At 43.0% G+C, this 19,618-nt stretch overlaps 1 protein-coding gene across 4 annotated transcripts in view; it reads right to left on the bottom strand.

The window, feature by feature from the left end:
• pde4ca (phosphodiesterase 4C, cAMP-specific a) overlaps positions 1-19,618 on the bottom strand; it is a 65,030-nt gene that overhangs the window by 39,174 nt on the left and 6,238 nt on the right. The window contains exon 1 of one of the 4 annotated variants that reach the window (XM_061694129.1): positions 14,928-15,893. The exons of 2 other annotated variants lie outside the window; for them this stretch is intronic. In XM_061694129.1, the coding sequence (XP_061550113.1) occupies positions 14,928-15,001 (74 nt within the window). In that variant the 5' untranslated portion in view covers positions 15,002-15,893. Of the gene's footprint in view, positions 1-2,152; positions 2,725-14,927; positions 15,894-19,618 lie in introns of those variants that run through there. One more of the 4 variants, XM_061694128.1, reaches the window with a different exon arrangement.

Genomic DNA, 19,618 nt, shown 5'->3' with positions numbered 1-19,618 from the left:
CGGTCCATAATATCATCAAATGGTTCAGAGAATATGGACAAATCACTGCATGTAAGCGGCAAGGCCGAAAACCAACATTGAATGCCCGTGACCTTCGATCACTCCAGCGGCACTGCATCGAAAACTGACATCAATGTGTAAAGGATATCACCACATGGGCTGAGGAACACTTCAGAAAACCAATGTCAGTAAATACAGTTCGGCGCTACACCCGTAAGTGCAACTTAAAACTCTACGATGCAAAGCAAAAGCCATTTATCAACAACACCCAGAAACGTCACCGGCTTCTCTGGGCCAAAGACGAAATTGTTTTTGGAAATTGTGTGTCGTGTCCTCCGGGCCAAAGACAAAAAGAACCATCCGGACTGTTATGGACGCAAAGTTCAAAAGCCAGCATCTGTGATGGTATGGGGCTCTGTTAGTGCCAATGGCATGAGTAACTTACACATATCTGAAGGCACCATGAATTCTGAAAGGTACATACAGGTTTTGGAGAAACATATGCTGCCATCCAAGCAACATCTTTTTCATGGACGCCCCTGCTTATTAAACCACATTCTCCACGTGTTCCACAGCGTTTCTTTGTAGTAAAAGAGTGCGGGTACTAGACTGGCCTGACTGCAGTCCAGACGTGTCTCCCATTGAAAATGTGTGGCGCATTATGAAGCGTAAAATACGACAACGGAGGCCCCGGACTGTTGAACAGCTAAAGCTGTACATCGAGCAAGAATGGGAAAGAATTTCACCTACAAAGCTTCAACCATTAGTGTCCTCAGTTCCCAAACGTTTATTGAATGTTGTTAAAAGAAAAGGTGATGTAACACAGTGGTAAACATGACCCTGTCCCAGCATTTTTGGAACGTGTTGCAGCCATAAAATTCCAAGTTAATGATTATTTGCTAAAAACAATAAAGTTTATCAGTTTGAACATTAAATATCTTGTCTTTGTAATGTATTCAATTAAATATAGGTTGAGCATGATTTGCAAACCATTGTATTCTGTTTTTAGTTATGCTTAATACAATGTCCCAACTTCATTGGAATTGGGGTTGTATTTAAATTTGTGACTAGTCCTCCTGCGAACAGCGAAAATCCACAAATAATTGACACCCACCCAAAAGGTTTTGCAATTGCCTTTAAGATGACACAAGATGGGACCAAAGTACCACTTTTGTGTAAATCAGGGGAGTCAAACTCATTTTTGTCGCGGACCACATTGTAGATACTGTTTTCCTCAGAGGGGCATTATGATTGTAAAACCATATCAATGTTTAATCGCCTCATCATATTATTATATTATATATTGGAGGCAGGCGGCACGGTGGCCGACTGGTTAGAGCGTCAGCCTGACAGTTCTGAGTACCGGGATTCAATCCCCGGCCCTGCCTGTGTGGAGTTTGCATGTTCTCCACGTGCCTGCATGGGTTTTCTCCGGGCACTCCGGTTTCCTCCCACATCTCAAAAACATGCATGCATTGGAGACTCTAAATTGCCCGTAGGTGTGAATGTGAGTGCGAAGGGTTCTTTGTTTGTATGTGCCCTGCGATTGGCTGGCAACCAGTTCAGGGTGTACCCCGCCTCCTGCCCGATGATAGCTGGGATAGGCTCCAGCACGCCCGCTACCCTAGTGAGGAGAAGCGGCTCAGAAAATGGATGGATGGATATTGGAGGCAAAACATGCTTACAATAGTTCCTTACTATTTATTACAGGTGGATATTATACAAACATTAGGACAGATTTTAGCAAGAATCATGGAAGTTGACACATGATTTGCTTTCGCGGACCACATAAAATGATGTGGCGGGCCGGATCTGGCGCCCGGGCCTCGAGTTTGATACCTGTGGTCTAAATGAAGCTCATCAACTCACTTAAAATTTTTCATCAGTACAAAGTTATCCGGCAAATAGATATGTTCCAAAAACAACCTGCAAGTCAGCAAATACCGAACCACGAATAAGCGGGAATTCACTGTAAGTAAAATAGACTTGAAGATTGAAGAAGGTTAAAAACTACTCATGTTGAGAGATTTGCCAAACGCTTTCAAACTTTACCCACTTAACATATCCGATGAGGATGTGGTCGTATGTTTGAGACATAAAAACAATGTAGCATATAAGACTAAAAAGAGCAAATGAGAAGTTTCTTAATTACCGCCTGCGTTTCTGTATGATGTCAATGGGCCTGTTGACAGCACATGGCGAGCCCCACTTGTTCCCACTCCGCACCGTGATGGTCCTCTCTACGGAATAACAGAACCCGCAGCTGCTCGGCACGCTCATGATTCCTCTCGGCGACCCGTCGTCAGCCTCCTCTTCTGGGCAGCTGGCTTCTCCTCAGCTCGGGTCGGCTCTCATCCCTGGAAAACGCCACCCGCTCCCCCTTCTGTCTCGCTTTGTCGGACTGTCCGGCTCTCCGCGGCGTCCCGGGAGTTGTCATTCCCCTCTGGTTAAAGTGGATGCCAGTTCTAGGGGCAGTGGTCACCGAGAGATGGACTGACCGGGGTGATGCAATCCATCCGAGTGTATTCCTGTGGATGAGCTGGATTCTCCCTTTGAATGAGGTGAGGAAATCGGAATGAGTGTCTTCCTGAGCACTTGGATTCCTCGAGTGAGAGACTTCCTACTGTCTGTCTTGTTTTTGTCCTGAAGACGAAAGGATTTCATCCCCTCTCAGCAGTGCTGCATTAATGGGTCTCCAACATGGATCTTTGCCTCAGGTCTAAATGTGGCGCTGCTCCTGCTGCCCGCCCCTCTCCCTCTCGCCCGCTCTCTCTCTCTCTCACTCTCCCTCTTTCTCTCTATCCCTCTCTCACTCTCCCCCTCTCCCTTCAGATGCGTCTACTCTCACCCCTTGCTCTTCTTCTGTTTCACGTTTCCTCCACTCCCCTCGGGCTATTGCACCTTTTAATTACACAGTAAACAAAAAAAACAAAAAAGTCCTTCCTCTTCCCTACACAAACTTCACTCGCTCACATTAACCCTCCATGCTTATGTCTTTGTCCTTTTAGGTCTCTTTGTCCAAGTGCCCCTGCAGAATGTGCATGTGAGATGTGTGTGTGGGCATGTGACCCTGCAAGTGTGTATCACACACAAGAGGAACAAGTCTGAGGCTGAGGTCAGAGCTAAGATAGGGGGAGGGATCATAGCCAGCATGAGTTCAGCCTTCCCCCAATGTTTGAGCCGTTTTAACCCCTTCCTGTTGTCTCGCCCACGTATCGAATACTGATCCAATCACAGGACGGGGATCTCCCTTTGGCCACATGCTATCATGCTTTGACTATGTTAGGTAAAACACGCATATACAATATGTACAGTATGTTCTCATGCACGAGCACACAAGGTCACCCACGGCCAGGGGCAATGTATTTTTGAAGACCAGAAATGTGTAAAGTAAATATGAAACCGTAGCTGTTTGACCTTCTGTATGTTCCTGCTGAAAACTTAAACAGGAAATATTTGGACACAAGACCAGGAAGATAAGGAGATGTGAATCTACAGGTTATGTTCCCACAGTTAGGTTACTTTTATTAGTACTAGGTTTAAAGAATAATCTTTTTTTTTTAATGAATGAATCGGGGGCCACGGCAGCAATATTTGCTATTGTAGAGATTGAAAGCGGGAAGGTATTAAAGAATGGATGATATAATTTGCTTTCGTTATATAGCTCTACCGAAGCTTACTTTCAGCAAATGTTCCAAAGTCTTGCTTTAATTACAAGGGAACAGCTGAAGTCAAATGGCCCTGAGGTCATAAAAATTGGAATTTGAGGAAAAAAACATCCTCGAAAGTTGGACAAAACAGTGTTCCAACAGGGATCGTGCAAGACGTCAGTATACAAGGTGTCCCAAAAATCATTAGACACGTCCTCTTTTCTGTTTCGTTTCAGTTATCATTTGGGCAGATGTGAGGCCATTTGACAGCTAAGGCAGTTTTTGTAGGCAATTGACATTGGAGCTGAAAAATTGCAACCAAGCAAGATTTATTTATTTTTCCTGACTGCATGCAGTTCAGTCCCACTTTGAGAAGCTTTATAACCATCACACTGCTTCAACATGTAAAATTTACACTCTCCATGGCAAGTTTCTCCAAACAGGATCTGGTCTTGACAAGAACAGATCTGTTTGGAGAAACCTGCCACGGATGGCGTAAATTGTACATGTCGGAGCAGTGTGCCACAAAGCTTATCAAACTGCAGTCTGGTACCTCAAAACTTCTTGCCAATGTCAACTGGCGAGCCATGGACAAGAAAATGATATGCTTCCAAAACTTGAAGCCTACACTCCAAAAACTCAAAATCTTACCAAGAATATTTGTCTTATTTTTTGTCAAAACTCAATCTGATTGCACTTATAAGTCTCATCACCTAAAACGGAACTTGTTTTTCCGACAATTTTCACTTGTTCCAATTTTTTATTTTTACTTGAAATATGCAGAAAAAAATAATTGTCAGTGGAGTAATTATTATTATAATTTGTTTCACACTGGCAATAATTTTTAAGTGAAAAACAAGGTACTTTTCAGGTGATGAGTCTGATTTCAAGTGGAATCAGATTAGTTTTGAAAACAAATGAGACAAATACAGTTTTCTGAGTAAGAATGAATTTTTACAGTGTAAGATGACTAATGGCGGCACGGTAGTTAGAGCGTCAGCCTCACAGTTCTGAGGAGCGGGGTTCAATCCCCAGCCCCGCCTGTGTGGAGTTTGCATGTTCTCCCCGTGCCTGCGTGGGTTTTCTCCGGGCACTCCGGTTTCCTCCCACATCCCAAAAACATGCATGCTAGGTTAATTGACAACTCTAAATTGCCCGTAGGTGTGAATGTGAGTGCGAATGGTTGTTTGTTTGCATGTGCCCTGCGATTGGCTGACAACCAGTTCAGGGTGTACCCCGCCTCCTGCCCGATGATGGCTGGGATAGGCTCCAACACGCCCGCGACCCTAGTGAGGAGAAGCGGTTCAGAAAATGGATGGATGGATGGAAGATGTCAAATGCTGATGGCCTCACGTCTGTCCAAATGATACCTGAAACCGAATAAATTTAAAAAAGAAGTGTATAGTGACTTTTGGGATACCGTGTATATCACGGAATATCCTAGCATACCTCCATCCATCCATTTTCTTTACCGCTTTATCCTCACTAGGGTCGCAGGCAGCCTATCCCAGCTATCATCGGGCAGGAGGCGGGGTACACCCTGAACCGGTTGCCAGCCAATCGCAGGGCACATACAAACAAACAACCATTCGCAACCACATTCACATATTTTAATTTTTTTTACCCAAACTGGTCTTTTCAACAGTATGAACATCACTGTGCAAGCTCCACATGCATGTGCCAACCCAAAGTATGACTAGTCCTACCAAAACTACCTACTCTATAGTAGTTTCTTCTGTTTTCATAAAATTGAAATTCTTTTTTTTTTTTTTTTTTTTTTTTAGCCATTTGAAAAGGGTTTTCTGTTATACATCGCTCACAATGACATCTCTGTAAAAATAGTAAATAAAGATTTTTTTGTCCTCTGTATGACATCATGTGACTGTTAATCCAATCACCTCATCAGGATAGAATTCCCAAAAGGTACACGATGAAAAACTGCACAATATGTAAAATGTTTACATGAACCAGGTTTGAGGAAAAACTACCTCTGCATGGAATAAAAATCTTTCTGGATGTGTTTTATAGGAATAAAGCAGTTTGCTTTTTCTCATTTTTCCACACAAAACATGTAGGAGGGGAAAGAAAAATAAAAAATAAAACATAGTAAGTATGATGAAAAACCACTGACATATTTACACTATCAGGGGAACCGATTGCCTCCTACCACTTTATGTTGAAAAAAAAAACAGATGTTCGAAAAACTCAAAATGTTCATTTATGTTCAAACAAAAGCCGTTCCCTGTCAGATGATGAGACCAAAGTACAACTGAAGCACCAGCAGTTCCCGGGGTGAAAATCCATCCAAAAAGACCCGAGGTCACATCTGACATGCTGAACGTTTAGAATATTTGTTCAGTGTTCTGGTTTTAGCATTCATGTGGCAAGAATTAATCAATGGACAGTGCAAAGCCCACAAAAAGGGACACGTTTATAAGGGAAGGAATATTTAGAGCAAACTCAATCCTTTAAATCAGTGATTCCCAACCACTGTGCTATGCACATCAGGTGATCCAATTTCACTTAATTCGTCATACAATTATTATTTATTAACAACAAATAATCTTTGCTCATCTTTTTATGTGACGTATAGTGACAGGCAGAACAATAAAATGCTCTTCAACGACCACCACACGTCACCATTATTTCAGTATAGAGGTACCTTGATTTATAAGATGAATACATTCGATGACCAAGCTTGTAACACTCCGATACGAGTGAGTTTTTCCAAATACGAGCCGTCGTCTGATTGTTTTGGGCTTGACTCGCGAGCAAAAATTTGAGATACAAGCGCTGTATGGTGGCAGTGAACTCAATGCAACAAAAAGCAGCAGTTTGGCAGATCGTGAACAATTCTTCAAAAAAAAGAGGCTTCAAGGAGTTTATTGCCACCCCAAGTTGAAGTTTATTGTCAAACTAAACAAAACAGAGAACTACACGTGTATTTAAAACAGCCACATAGCTTTACCTTAGGTCAGTCCATTTAGCTTAATGCCAACAATGCAAAACGCTATAGATGGGCTAATGAATCGCATTGGTGTCACGGTGATATAAGCCACTAAGCAAATTAAAAAAGAAAACAAATTGTGAAGCAACACATGTGGACAATTAAACGCTTATCTCAAGGCGACACTGTATATGTTTTTTGTGACATTTCTGTTTGGTGGTGTGTTGTGAAATTTTTTTTCGAATGTAAAATAGTTCCTTGGTTCAATAAAGGTTGGGAAACACTGCTCTCAATGACAGTAAAAGTGTTTTTATGTAAAGTAAAACACAAGAAAAAATGGGTTTTAAACAGCAAGTCATATGAGCGTTTGACAATTGCTGGCATGTGTACAGGCCAGCAGCAAACCAGATGATTTCCCAGTTTTTCATGTGCGTGCGTCACCAGGTTGGAAGAGAGGGGACGTTTGAAGCAAGACAGACGCCAAATGTTTGCTTCTGCTCGGTATCATCTCGTCACACTTGAAATGGACGCTGAGGCGAGCTGACCGCTGAGAGTTGCATCGTCCGTTGCCCCTAACCCTTCAGCGCAGGATTATCAAAGCCATCGCGGCCATTACATCATAGGTTGGCTGCACATAGGCAAGGCCGGCATTCCTGGATAACAATATCTTTACAACTGTATCAGGAGCGCTCTGTGTCAGAGCTGCTGCCTGTCAGACATCATGTCCTGAGCTGCCAACCTATAAAAATTCACTTCCAGAACAATTTTTCCACATTTGCCCGAATTTCCACATTTTCAAAATGTAGTCAAGAACAATTTCCGTGACAGAGATAAACATATTTGTTAATACATTATGGCTTCAATATTTTTCATTTTACTCTTATTATATCAAACTTGTAACGTTGCGCACGTACAACCCCAATTCCAATGAAGTTGGGACGTGGTGTTAAACATAAATAAAAGCAGAATACAATGATTTGCAAATCATGTTCAACCTATACAGGAAGTCCTCGAGTTACGACGCACTCGACCTACGGTGTTTCGACTTTACGACGCCCGTGCCTCGTCCGCCATTTTGCCCCAGCACCATAGTGTTTCTGCTTAGCTAGTGCATCGTGCTTGTCTGTGTTTGTGCTGCGGAAGTATCTTTGCCTTTTTCGCCATCCTTTTTTTCACACTCTCAGCAGTAATGGTAAGTACAGCATCTTATTTTTTTTATTTTGATGTATTTGAGTTTCTTTATACGAAGTGTTAACCTTTCCTGCTACGGTCACCTGACCGTGGTCGGGAGACGGAGAGGTTAACTCCATTCTCTCGTTGCACAGCTGAGCTGGGTGGCGGCAACAATAAAGGCACGAAGCACCGATTTGCTGCTTTAAAGGCTTTATTAGCTCCTCTACTCCGTCAACGGGTCCTCCGCTAATCGCTACTCCTCCCCGGTCGCCGTCACTACATTTGCTCCTGTACACACTCGCACCGGCGCGCACTCCTTCCTCCTTCACAGTCCCGTCTCACTCACACATTGACGCACACGCCCACGCACACTGAGCTTGCTATCACAATCACGTGTGACAATACCCGTAACAGAAGTATTTCGCTGGAAATTTCGACTTTAACGGTGAAATCCGACTTACGCGGAAATTCGTGTTACGTCGCCAGCGTACGAACGGAACTCGTTCGTAAATCGAGGACTTCCTGTATTTAATTGAGTACACTACAAATACGAGATATTTAATGTTCAAACTGATAAACTTTTTTTTTTTTTTTTTTTTTTTTTTTTTACACGTTCCAAAAAAGATGGGACAAGGTCATGTTTACCACTGTGTTACATCACCTTTTCTTTTAACAACATTCAATAAACGTTTGGGAACTGAGGACACTTATTGTTGAAACTTTGTAGGTGGAATTATTTCCCATTCTTGCTCGATGTACAGCATCAGCTGTTCAACTGTCCGGGGTCTCCGTTGTCTTATTTTACGCTTCATAATGCGCCACACATTTTCAACGGGAGACAGGTCTGGTACCTGTACTCTTTTACTACGAAGCCACGCTGTTGTAACACGTGCAGAATGTGGTTTGGCATTGTCTTGCTGAAATAAGGAGGGGCGTCCAAAAACAATTTCCAAAAACAATTTGAAATGTGGACTCGTCGGACCACAGAACACTTTTCCACTTTGCATCAGTCCATCTTAGGCGTTTCTGGGTGTTGTTGATAAATGGCTTTTGCTTTGCATAGTAGAGTTTCAAGTTGCACTTACAGATGTAGCGCCGAATTGTATTTACTGACGTTGGTTTTCTGAAGTGTTCCTGAGCTCATGTGGTGATATCCTTTACACATTGATGTCGGTTTTTGATGCAGCGCCGCCTGAGGGATCGAAGGTCACGGGCATTCAATGTTGGTTTTCGGCCTTGCCGCTTACATGCAGTGATTTCTCCAGATTCTCTGAACCTTTTGCTGATATTATGGACCGTAGATGATGAAATCCCTAAATTCCTTGCAATTGTACGTTGAGGAACATTGTCCTTAAACTGTTCGACTATTTTCACACGCACTTGTTCACAAAGAGGTGAACCCCGGCCCATCTTTGCTTGTGAATGACTGAGCAATTCAGGGAAGCTCCTTTTATACCCAATCATGGCACCCACCTGTTCCCAATTAGCCTGTTCACCTGTGGGATGTTCCAAACATTGTTTGGTGAGCATTCCTCAACTTTCTCAGTCGTTTTTGCCACCTGTCCCAGCTTTTTTAGAACGTGTTGTAGCAATAAAATTCTAAGTTAATGATTATTTGCTAAAAACAATAAGGTTTATCAGTTGAACATTACATATCTTGTCTTTGTACTGTATTCAATTAAATTTAGGTTGAACATGATTTGCAAATCATTGCATTCTGTTTTTATTTATGTTTAACACAACATCCCAACTTCATTGGAAGTGGGGTTGTAGTTGCAGCCTGAATCAAAGTACCAGTATATGAGATTTCGACATTCAATCAAAAATATCTGTTTATGGATTAATTCACCTTTGCCAATTCTGTTTTCAAGCCTGGTAACCAAACCAAAAAAAACCAAACAAAAAAATAAATAAATAAAATAAAAAGTCTATTCAAGCAGATTCATCAGAAAACGTCAAAATGAAAACTCAGCATTCTATTTTACAAACAAAAATAACTGCTGATTGACTGAATTGGATAGTTTATGCATGGCCAATAGTTTTTGATTTTATTTTGTGCAATGTACTTGCACATGTACAAGTTGAATGCTATTTACAGTATATTACATATTTTTCACCTTTGTGGGACTAATAAAGGTTATCTTTTCTTATATCACAAATATTATTAATAATAATATACTCTTAACCTGCCCACGTTCTGAAGTGACGAGGGCATTTTATGTTCATTTCCGGCTCAGATCAGTCGTCCTGTGTGGATGTGTATTATTTTATATTTATATTGCTAAACACATTAAATGTCCTGTTATTTTATTGTTCAAAGTTGGTTCCTCACCACAAAAACACGGCTACAGCCAACCTGCCTCTCCGCTCCTCGTCCTCCCTTTGGGACACTTTTGTAAGAAGAGTAGCTTATTCGCTACCATGGAGGCGATGATCAGTGACTTAAATGCGGACCCTTAGAGAACGTTCGCCTCCATGGCTAGGATTTAGTTTTTCCAATATCCGTGTAACGAATCAACGTTAAGTGATTTTTGTAACAAAATACGGAGTAGCTCAAAACATGAGTCAAAGCCAACAGGAAAATAAGCCGTTTGGGAACTTTTTCATGGGTGCAACTCGCCTACTCAGCTCTGCTGCTCATCCAACATATGGACATTCCTTACAAATGTGACAGCAGACACCAGTGCACTCGCGACCCTAGTGAGGAGAAGAAAATGGATGGTTGGAAATAGATAGGCCTTCCATGGGTCTAAGATTTATAGCCAAGAAGCATTGTTACAACAAAGAAATTATCTAGCAAACACAAATAGACTTACTTTGTACGTCAATACGTGCAACATAACTGGAATATTGTACAAATTACAATGTTATATAATAATATCTAGTGGAAACAATCCAAAACTGTTGCGGCATCCAAGCAAACGGGGCTGCTCAAACACCACACAGACAAAATACACGAAGTAGTATTGACTCTCTAATAGCTGAAAAAAGCATCAACTAAAACTTCCTTATTAGAATACCCCAACCAGAATACAAAAAAAATCTTTTTTTTTTTTTCTTTTCTTTTTTTAAATGCCTCCATTGTGCACATGGTGATCATAGGTAGTGATGTGCAAACAAAACAGCTAGAGCAGGTGTCAGCATGGAGTTGTTTATAGGAGGTTATATTTGTCTCTGTTATGTGAAACATCGTGCAATGTAGTAAAAGGCTATCAGTGTGTCAGCTCATGATTCATTAGCGTGCCATCTGCCAGTACTACGGGGAGGTTCGGTGCTCATCTGACAAGGCGATGGGCTGAATGACGGACTTGGAGGCACATAACATAGCACATGATTGCAAATATACAGCAATGAAGAAGTCGTCGTCTACTTTTAGGAATGCTCCAAAGAAGTAAAACTAACCAATGTGTCTTGATGGTTCATAATAATCTAACTTCTAAAAATAAAGAAATAAAGACAATAAAAATTATGTACACATAGTAATATAGGGTGAACCCAAAAAATTTACTCATGATTTAGGCCTTTAGAGACATACATAGATACAAGTCTAATGAGTTAAGTTTAAGAATGTAACAATTAATATACAGTAGACATACCCGCGGTTCGGCACCCGCGGATTCATCTATACCACTGATTTAAAAATAAATAGCAAATAAAAAATCCTATTTATCAGGGTTTTTTTTGGGTGGGTGGGAGGGGTGTTGGGGACACCACACCCAAAACCGCTTACTGATGGTTCATCCCCACTTAAAGATTTTTCTGGGGTTTAAAAAAACATAAACACGCACACACACAAAAACAAGGCTCCACTGTAATCTAATGGCATTAAAAAAATTTTTTAAAAAAAAACATTCCCCCCACGCTTGTCTAGTCTACTCATTATTGTGTGTTCCCAAAGAGTCATTTAATGTTGGTACTCTGATTCCCTAGTTTAGAATTATTGATTGTAAAAACAGCAATGAGAAAAGTATTACAGAATTCTATATTAACATTACTATGAGTACTCCTTTTCAGTGAATTCACGGTTTGTATTGGTATTCATATCATCATGACAATTATTTTTCTAAAAACAGTTTCTTGGGTAGCATGGTGGTCTATTATTCAGCATGTTTGTCTCATAGTTCTAAGGTCTGAGGTTTGATTCTCAGCTCGGGCCTTCCTGTGTGGAGTTTGCAAGTTTTCACCGTGCTTGCATGCGTTTTCTCCATGTACTCCGATTTCTTACCACATTCCAAAACCATGCACTTTAGGTTCAGTGAAGACTCTCCATTGTCCAAAGGTGTGAATGTGAGTGTGAACAGTTGTTTGTCTGTGAGTCTTGCTATTACTGGCGACCAGTCCAGGGTGCACCGCGCCTATTACCAGCTCCAGCTCACCCATGACCCTAATGAGGAAAAGGTGTATAGAAAATGGATGGACGGACTGTTGTTTCAAGTGGAAACAGCTTGAATATAAGAATCTATAATTTATCAGAAGCCGCATTTGTCACAGCCACCTGTGCGGCCACTTTTTAAATGAGCTCAATAGCAACTAATGACAAAGTATTACGACAAATAACTTATTTAAACATTTGAAATCCCACAAATTACATCATGGAGATTTACAATTATTCAGACCTGTTCTATTTATGAATAAAGATAAAATCTGTATGGGGGGAAAGGTGTTACGTGTAAGAGAGGCCATTGTTACTCTGCATCAGCCCAAGGCATAACATAGTCAGCTCCCCCCTCTAGTGGCTCCAACCAACAGTCATCTGACACTGTTGCATCAGAGTGGCGTATATTGAGATGAAAATGTTCTTTTTCTGAAATGCAGGTTTGTTGTAGAAATGCCTGTTTGCTCTTCTTACAGTGTAGAATATTACAAAGGCATTAGCTTGCTGTGTGGACAAGATGACCGCCCGTCGGAGAGACGCAGTTGGCGAATTTGTCCTATGTTGGAGCTGTCACGGGCTGCTGTTCCCCTCAGGGATCGATGAAGCTCTGGAGGTGATTGGGGAAATCAGTCATGCTGAAACTATAGAGTACAGCAGTGACGCACAGGCCATATCGATGAATGTGTGTGCGTTTTGGTTAGAGTGTGTAGTGTCAGGCAACCTCTGACATTGACACTATTGCCCTCTAGTTGCGTGGCCTTGACATGTTTCTGTTTTGCTCACAAATGATATTTGACCCTCGCCTTTTTGTCAAATTCGTAAATATATTTTCCCTTCAAAACAGCCACCGTACCAAGTAGCCCCCTTTTACGATCAAACATCCATTATCTGTATGCTAAAAGCAGCACCATCGCATCCACATCCTCTCCGTAGCCATTTCTCCCCCCTGTCTGTGCATAAACCCGCTGTCTAAATTGTCTCCCTTACGAATTCGGTAAACTTTTTTGTTTTGATTTGGTTTTTTGCTCCTGCGCCTCTCCAGCTTACTTCACGTGACCTGTCATTCCCTACTGCAGATAGATGGAGTCTCCTCAAACTTTATGCACACAGCACCGTACTTTCATGATAAGGACTTGGAGATGTTATTTAACCATGTCAAGAAGGACTTTGCAGAGAATTTGTTTGGGGTGGGTGGGTGGGTGTGTGTGTGTGTGTGTGTGTGCGCGCGCGTTGTGTGTGCGTGCGTGTGCGAGAAAGCGAGACTGAATAGTGTCCTGGTACTCTTGGTACATTTCAGAATAAAGCCATCTGTGTTGTAATGTGGAGTACAACACTCCTTTGTGATGTACAGAACCGATTTTACAACTAATAACAACTTTTAACAGGGACATCTGTTAATCTACATAATTGACGATATAAAAACACACAAAAAAATGTGTTTTATTGAGTGAAATAAGCATTTGATCCCTGCCAACTCAGCCAGAATTGTGGCTCCCATAGATTGGCTGGTGCGCATGTGGCACGCAGCTGTGCACTATCAACCAATACTCCTGACCTCAACTCGTGTATAAAGCAGACCAGCACAAGACTGGAATGGGTTACAAAACAATTAGCAAAAGGCTTGATGAGAAGAATGACACTGGTATTGAAAAGTGACAAAATAACCCGCAATTGCTCTCAGTTTTGAGCTAAGATCAAGATCTTGCCTCGTGGAGTGAGGATAATCATGAGGAAGGTAAAGGGGGCAGCCTCAAAGTACACAACAGGAACTTGATCTGGAGCCAATTGGGACCTCAGTCACCAAGAGAACAGAACAAAATTCTGCAGGGGATCAAATAATGATTTCCCCTACTGTATAAATGTTCAAATGTATCATGCCTTGCAATTCTAGTTCTAGGCTTTTTTGTTGCTACCAGGAAGTTGTCCGAATGTACTAGCAGGTAATAAGAGAATAAAAGGCTTCTTCTGCTCCCTTCTGTACTTCTGGCTGTGGTTTACAATCTCATGCTTTGATCTTCTCATATGATCTGAACAGGCTGGAAGAGATTGGATGACACTCTCGAGCATGTGTCTTCTGCCCAGAGTGCAGAAAGGTTTGCTGCGCAGTCTCCAAACAGCTCTTATACAGTCCATCTTTTTTTATGTCTGATCGTAAAAGTGCTATTAATGTGTGCTACCCCAAGCAAAGTGGAGATTCTTATATTTTGTACTTTCCCTAGGGTAACAAGATGAGATTGTGTTTTTATGATCAAGTATTGTTATGCTTTGAATCTTGTCCTAGATTAAGAGAAAAAAAACACTACGTCCAAAACTCAAACTGGCAGCTTCAATAATATTTGGTTAGTCCTCTAATGAGATCCAAATTGTCCTTGACCACACGATGATCATCATACCGTGCTTAACAGAAACTTCAGCTTGGCTCTCATCCATAGACCCCAAGGAGGAACATCAGCAGAGAGAGACATTGATCCACAAAGCTTGCCCCAGGCCCTCGTTGCCAACTCAGCACCCAGCGTACACACAGCAACACAGACAAATTTCCCCACACAATACCAACCAAACGTTGGCAGACATGGCGTTAAGGAAGGTCCGCGACAGTTCAGGGTTTGATAATGGTGGTACATCAACTTCGCTGTCGCTACTAAGAGTTGAAAGAACATTAAGATCCAGATAGGAAATTGTCAATACAATACAGAGACTGTGATAACATTGGAAATGGCATATGTGACATTGTGCTGGCATCACTGTATCACAAAACGGACAACCAAGAATCCATACATACCCAATGCATGAGTGCCTGCGGGTGGAAAAGTTGCCATGTGTCTTCCGCTGGAAGCGAGAGTCTCTGTTCATCATTTTGTCGCAAAGTTGAAAAATAACGAGTCGAACAAGAAATCGTCAAATGTGAGGGAGAAACCAAGTTTGCGCTGTGAGAAACCATACCATGCTGGAACGAACTGCAAAAAAATATTTGCTTTACTTTCACCCTTTGACGGGATTGTGGGAAACAAGGGCGACACACATTGATAAACTCCGTGAGGATTCGAGCGGTTTCCAACATGAAGTCAGGCCTTGTGAGTCCTCTGAGGTATTTCCTAGATGTGCTGAAAGTGCTTTGCTTCCATGTCCGTGCAGAATCAACAGATCAGAGTGCATCGAGGTGGAAATTCAATTTATGGTCCAGCGTCTGAGTCCGACATTATGTTCATGTCCACTTGCTTTCATGGAAAGGAAGTGAATCAGCCATGTTCAGCACGTGCCTAAAAAGGCAAAGAGTGTTGCCGGTAGAGACCTCGCATCACAGAGCTTTAGCGGCTCATCTCGGAGAAAGTTCAGGGGTCAAAACAAACCAAGGGAAACTAAAGAGTCAGCTGTCAGTATTCAAGCTGACAGAACTAATTCTTCAGCTCACATTTTTTTCAGCTCATCACTCATCTGATTTAGATCCTCTTGCTGTCCTTCTAATTCTGAGAGAAAGTTCGACGAAATCATCAGAAAAGCAAAACGGCTTTCCTAAATAAAAGGTCCCAGAGCATTTTCTGTCTTTAAAAATGCTTTACAATAACCTGATACTTAGATGACCATTTGATCAAAAAGTTGCCTTTCGCCAACAGGCTGCGCCGAGTTAACCTTAGTGGGGGAGGCAAATGAGCTGGAAAGAGCATTTATACTCCCATCAGATGCTCCCTGAAGTGCACCGTCCCACGTAGTCCTTGTCAGAGGGCCCGCAACAGATGTCTGCTGCCTCTTATTCTCTCTTGAGGGTGGTGGGATTCAACTCAAGCTTGAAACAACAAACAACACTATCTCCCCTGACTTTGAGCGAAAGAGAGCGAGAGCGAGAGCGAGAGAGAGAGAGAGAGAGAGAGAGAGAGAGAGAGACTGGAGTGGGCGAGGAGGGGGTGGGGTGCAGACCAGTTGAGAGAGGTTGGGCAAGAAAGTCCAAATGAGAGACACGGGACACAGAGGGCAGAGACTTCGACAGGCATTGCTGGAAAAAGTTGAGTGCTACTGCAAAATATGACACTAAAAGAAGATCCTTAACAAATGAGCGTGCTCCAATACGCTGTCCCCTTTTCGTGTGAGCAACCGGCCTCCAGTAATAACAGTGCGCTGGTCAATCAATACTTCAATATTGCATCTGTGTGGACCTCTTTTTTTTGGATTATTTGATTTGATTTGAAGAGTCGCTTCAGTTCCTCTCTAATATTGAATTCTCCTTACGCAATCGTATACTCTGATCGGAAAGCACAATATCCCCTTCAGTCAAACAAATGCATGAACATACAACCACAATACCCGTTTTGCAGTAACCAAAGCACGGGACTTGAGTGAGGGCGGCTAAAGTCACTGTAGTCAAATAAACTTGTACAAAGTCAGCCAAAATGCACAAATTACTGAACATTGAACCTTTCGTGGGCATACTATTCGCAACAGAGTCCAACCCATTTGATTAGATTTTCTGTTAAATGACTTTCACTACTGCACCATGTTGAACTTCAAGCTCTTCACACTACCTAAAAATAACCAAGACTCTCATCTTGTATCTCAGCGTTCACAACAGCATTAACACATGCTTAAGCTTATTCTTGGAAAATAATTGGCAATTATCTGCCCCAAAAAATTAACCCTCAAGCCCGAGTTTGTATATGTTTTGGGGCTTTGCTAGCACTGCCTAAATGGATCCAATTGCAAACATAATTTTATAACTTTAAATGCACATTTCCACAGTAATTTGTCACGCGCAGTGGCGGTTTCTAGCATGTACAGCCGCACAGGGTGGCATTGCTGGGGAAGTGGTTACGTGCCACAGAAAAAAATACAATAATAATGCTATGTGAAACGGGTTGCTAATATGTAATGCATGACATGTCAATTATTGGTGTTTGGAAGGGGTATTTTGTCACCCTCTAAAGAAACTCAAGTTCATCCAAACCCAATTGAGGTCAACCATGTCCGGGGAACGTTTAACTGGCCTCGGCATTAACCATGAATCACACAGTTGTGGAGCAGATATAAATGGATGACACAGACGATTTTGGATCAAGGAAGGCCAGAAGGCAACACTTGGAATAATTTAACAATCTGGAGCTTTTTAACTCCCTCGGTTACCTCATCCCCAGAGATAGGAGAGCCCGCCTCAGAGAACCCAGACTCTGCTTCCTCATGGGAAGGCAAGTCGGTGGAATTGAGGAGGTCTTCGAAGTATTCTCCCCACCGACTCACAACGTCCCAAGTCGAGGTCAGCAGCGCCCCATCGCCACAATACACAGTGTTGATGGTGCACTGCTTCCCCCTCCTGAGACGCCGGATGTGGAGCAGAATTTCCTCGAAGCCGTCCGGAAGTCTTTTTCCATGGCTTCACCGAACTCCTCCCATGCCCGAGTGTTTTGCCTCAGCGACCACGAAAGTTGCATTCCGCTTGGCCAGGCGGTACCCATCAGCTGCCTCAGGAGTACCGCAGGCCAAAAAGGCCCAATAGGACTCCTTCTTCAGCTCGACAGCATCCCTCACCTCAGCAATGGAGGCGCGGAACATGGTCCACTCGGACTCGATGTCCCCCGCGACGTGGGTGAAGTTCTGCCGCAGGTGGGTGTTGAAACTCCTCCTGACAGGGGACTCTGCCAGACCAACAGACCCTCACAATACGTTTGGGCCTGCCACGTCGGACCGGTATCTTCCTCCACCATCGGAGGCATCTCACCACCAGGTGATTATCTGTTGACAGCTCCGCCCCTCTCTTCACCCGCAAGTCCGATGACACGACCACGAAGTCGATCGAACTGCGACCTAGGGTGTCCTGGTGCCAAGTGCCTTATGCTTGAACATAGTGTTCGTTATGGACAATCCGTGATGAGCACAGAAGTCCAATAACAGAACACCGCTCGGGTTCTGATCGGGGGGGCCGTTCCTCTCAATAACGCCCTTCCAGGTCTCACGGTGGTTGCCCACGTGAGCATTGAAGTCCCCCAGCAGAACTATGGCGTCCCCAGCGGCAGCGCTCTCCAGCAGCCCCTCCAAGGACTCCAAAAAGGGTGGATACTCTGAATTGCTGTTTGGTGCATAGGCACAAGCAACAGTCAGGACCCCCCCCCCCCCCCCCCCCCCCCCCGAAGGCGGGGGGAGGCTACACTCTCGTCCAACGGGATGAACCCCAACGTACAGGCGCAGAGTCGAGGGACAATAAGTATACCCACACTTGCTCGGCTCCTCTCACCGTGGACAACTCCAGAGTGGAAGAGAGTCCAACCCCTCTCGAGAGGACTGGTACCAGAGCCCAAGCTGTGTGTGGAGGCGAGTCCGACTATATCTAGTCGGAACTTCTTAACCTCACACACCAGCTCGGGCTCCTTCCCTGCCAGATAGGTGACATTTCACGTACCTAGAGCCAGCTTCTGTAGCCGGGGATCGGACCCGACCCCAATGGCCCCTCCCACAGGTGGTGAGCCCATGGGAAGGGGGACCCATGTTACCCTTTCGGGCTGTGGGTCTGGGCGGGCCACCAGGCGCTCGCCTTCGAGCCCCACCTCCGGGACTGGCTCCAGAAGGGGGGCCCCGGTGACCCGTGTCCGGGTAAGGGAAAACGTCTTCCTAAATTGTTTGTCATCATAGGGCTTTTTGGAGCTGTGCTTTGACTGGTCCCTCACCTAGGACCTGTTTGCCATGGTTGAGCCTGCCAGGGGCATAAAGCCCCAGATAACTTAGCTCCTAGGATCGTTGGGACACACAAACCCCTCCACCACGATAAGGTGACAGCTCAAGGAGGGGCTTTATGGTTATGTTTTGTTTAATGACAAGGGTTTTTTTAATGATTGACAGTTTAATTTGAATTCCATTAAAATAAAATGTCTTTCGCCTGACTCTTCATGTTTTCTTTAAAGAATTGTACCCATCTTACAAATTCTGCCTGGGTAATCAAACATATGAGCCAAACTGTGCGTTTTCTCATTTACTAAATAAAAGTAGGGCTGTGAATTTTAAAATAAAAGTAAGTAAAAAGAAAGTATTACGTGTTCAAATAAAGTGATTAACTTGAGAATAATTATTTGAAAAAACTAACAAAATACAGATAATACTTCATGTTTAGATCATATGGGTAGAAGCAAAATCATGCATTGTAAAAATGCATTACACATCGGTAAAAGGGTTTTCCAGAATTTTGAGGTCAACTTTGGTCGTGCGTATTATGCATGTGTGTGTATTATACCCGAGAAATTACATAATTTTTTTTCCCTCCTTTACCAACCTCCCATTTTTTTTTTTTGGCTCTACCAACCTCCCATTTCGCTCAAGGACAATATAACTGTGAATAGGCCTTTATTCCTTGACTCCTTCCCATTTGAGTTTAACATGTGCGTTGCTCTTCCAGAAAGAGGAGCGAAGCAACTGTAAGCTCTCTGCCTGTCTCTCTCTTTTCAAAGATTTCATTAAATTGACAAAAGACAAGATTGTTTCCTTATTTAATTCCAAAAC

The sequence above is a fragment of the Phycodurus eques genome, chromosome 13, assembly GCF_024500275.1.
Source record: "Phycodurus eques isolate BA_2022a chromosome 13, UOR_Pequ_1.1, whole genome shotgun sequence".
In the NCBI taxonomy this organism is placed as follows: Eukaryota; Metazoa; Chordata; class Actinopteri; order Syngnathiformes; family Syngnathidae; genus Phycodurus; species Phycodurus eques.
Note: the sequence above shows the minus strand (reverse complement) of the source record. Positions and strands in the feature narration are given on the sequence as shown.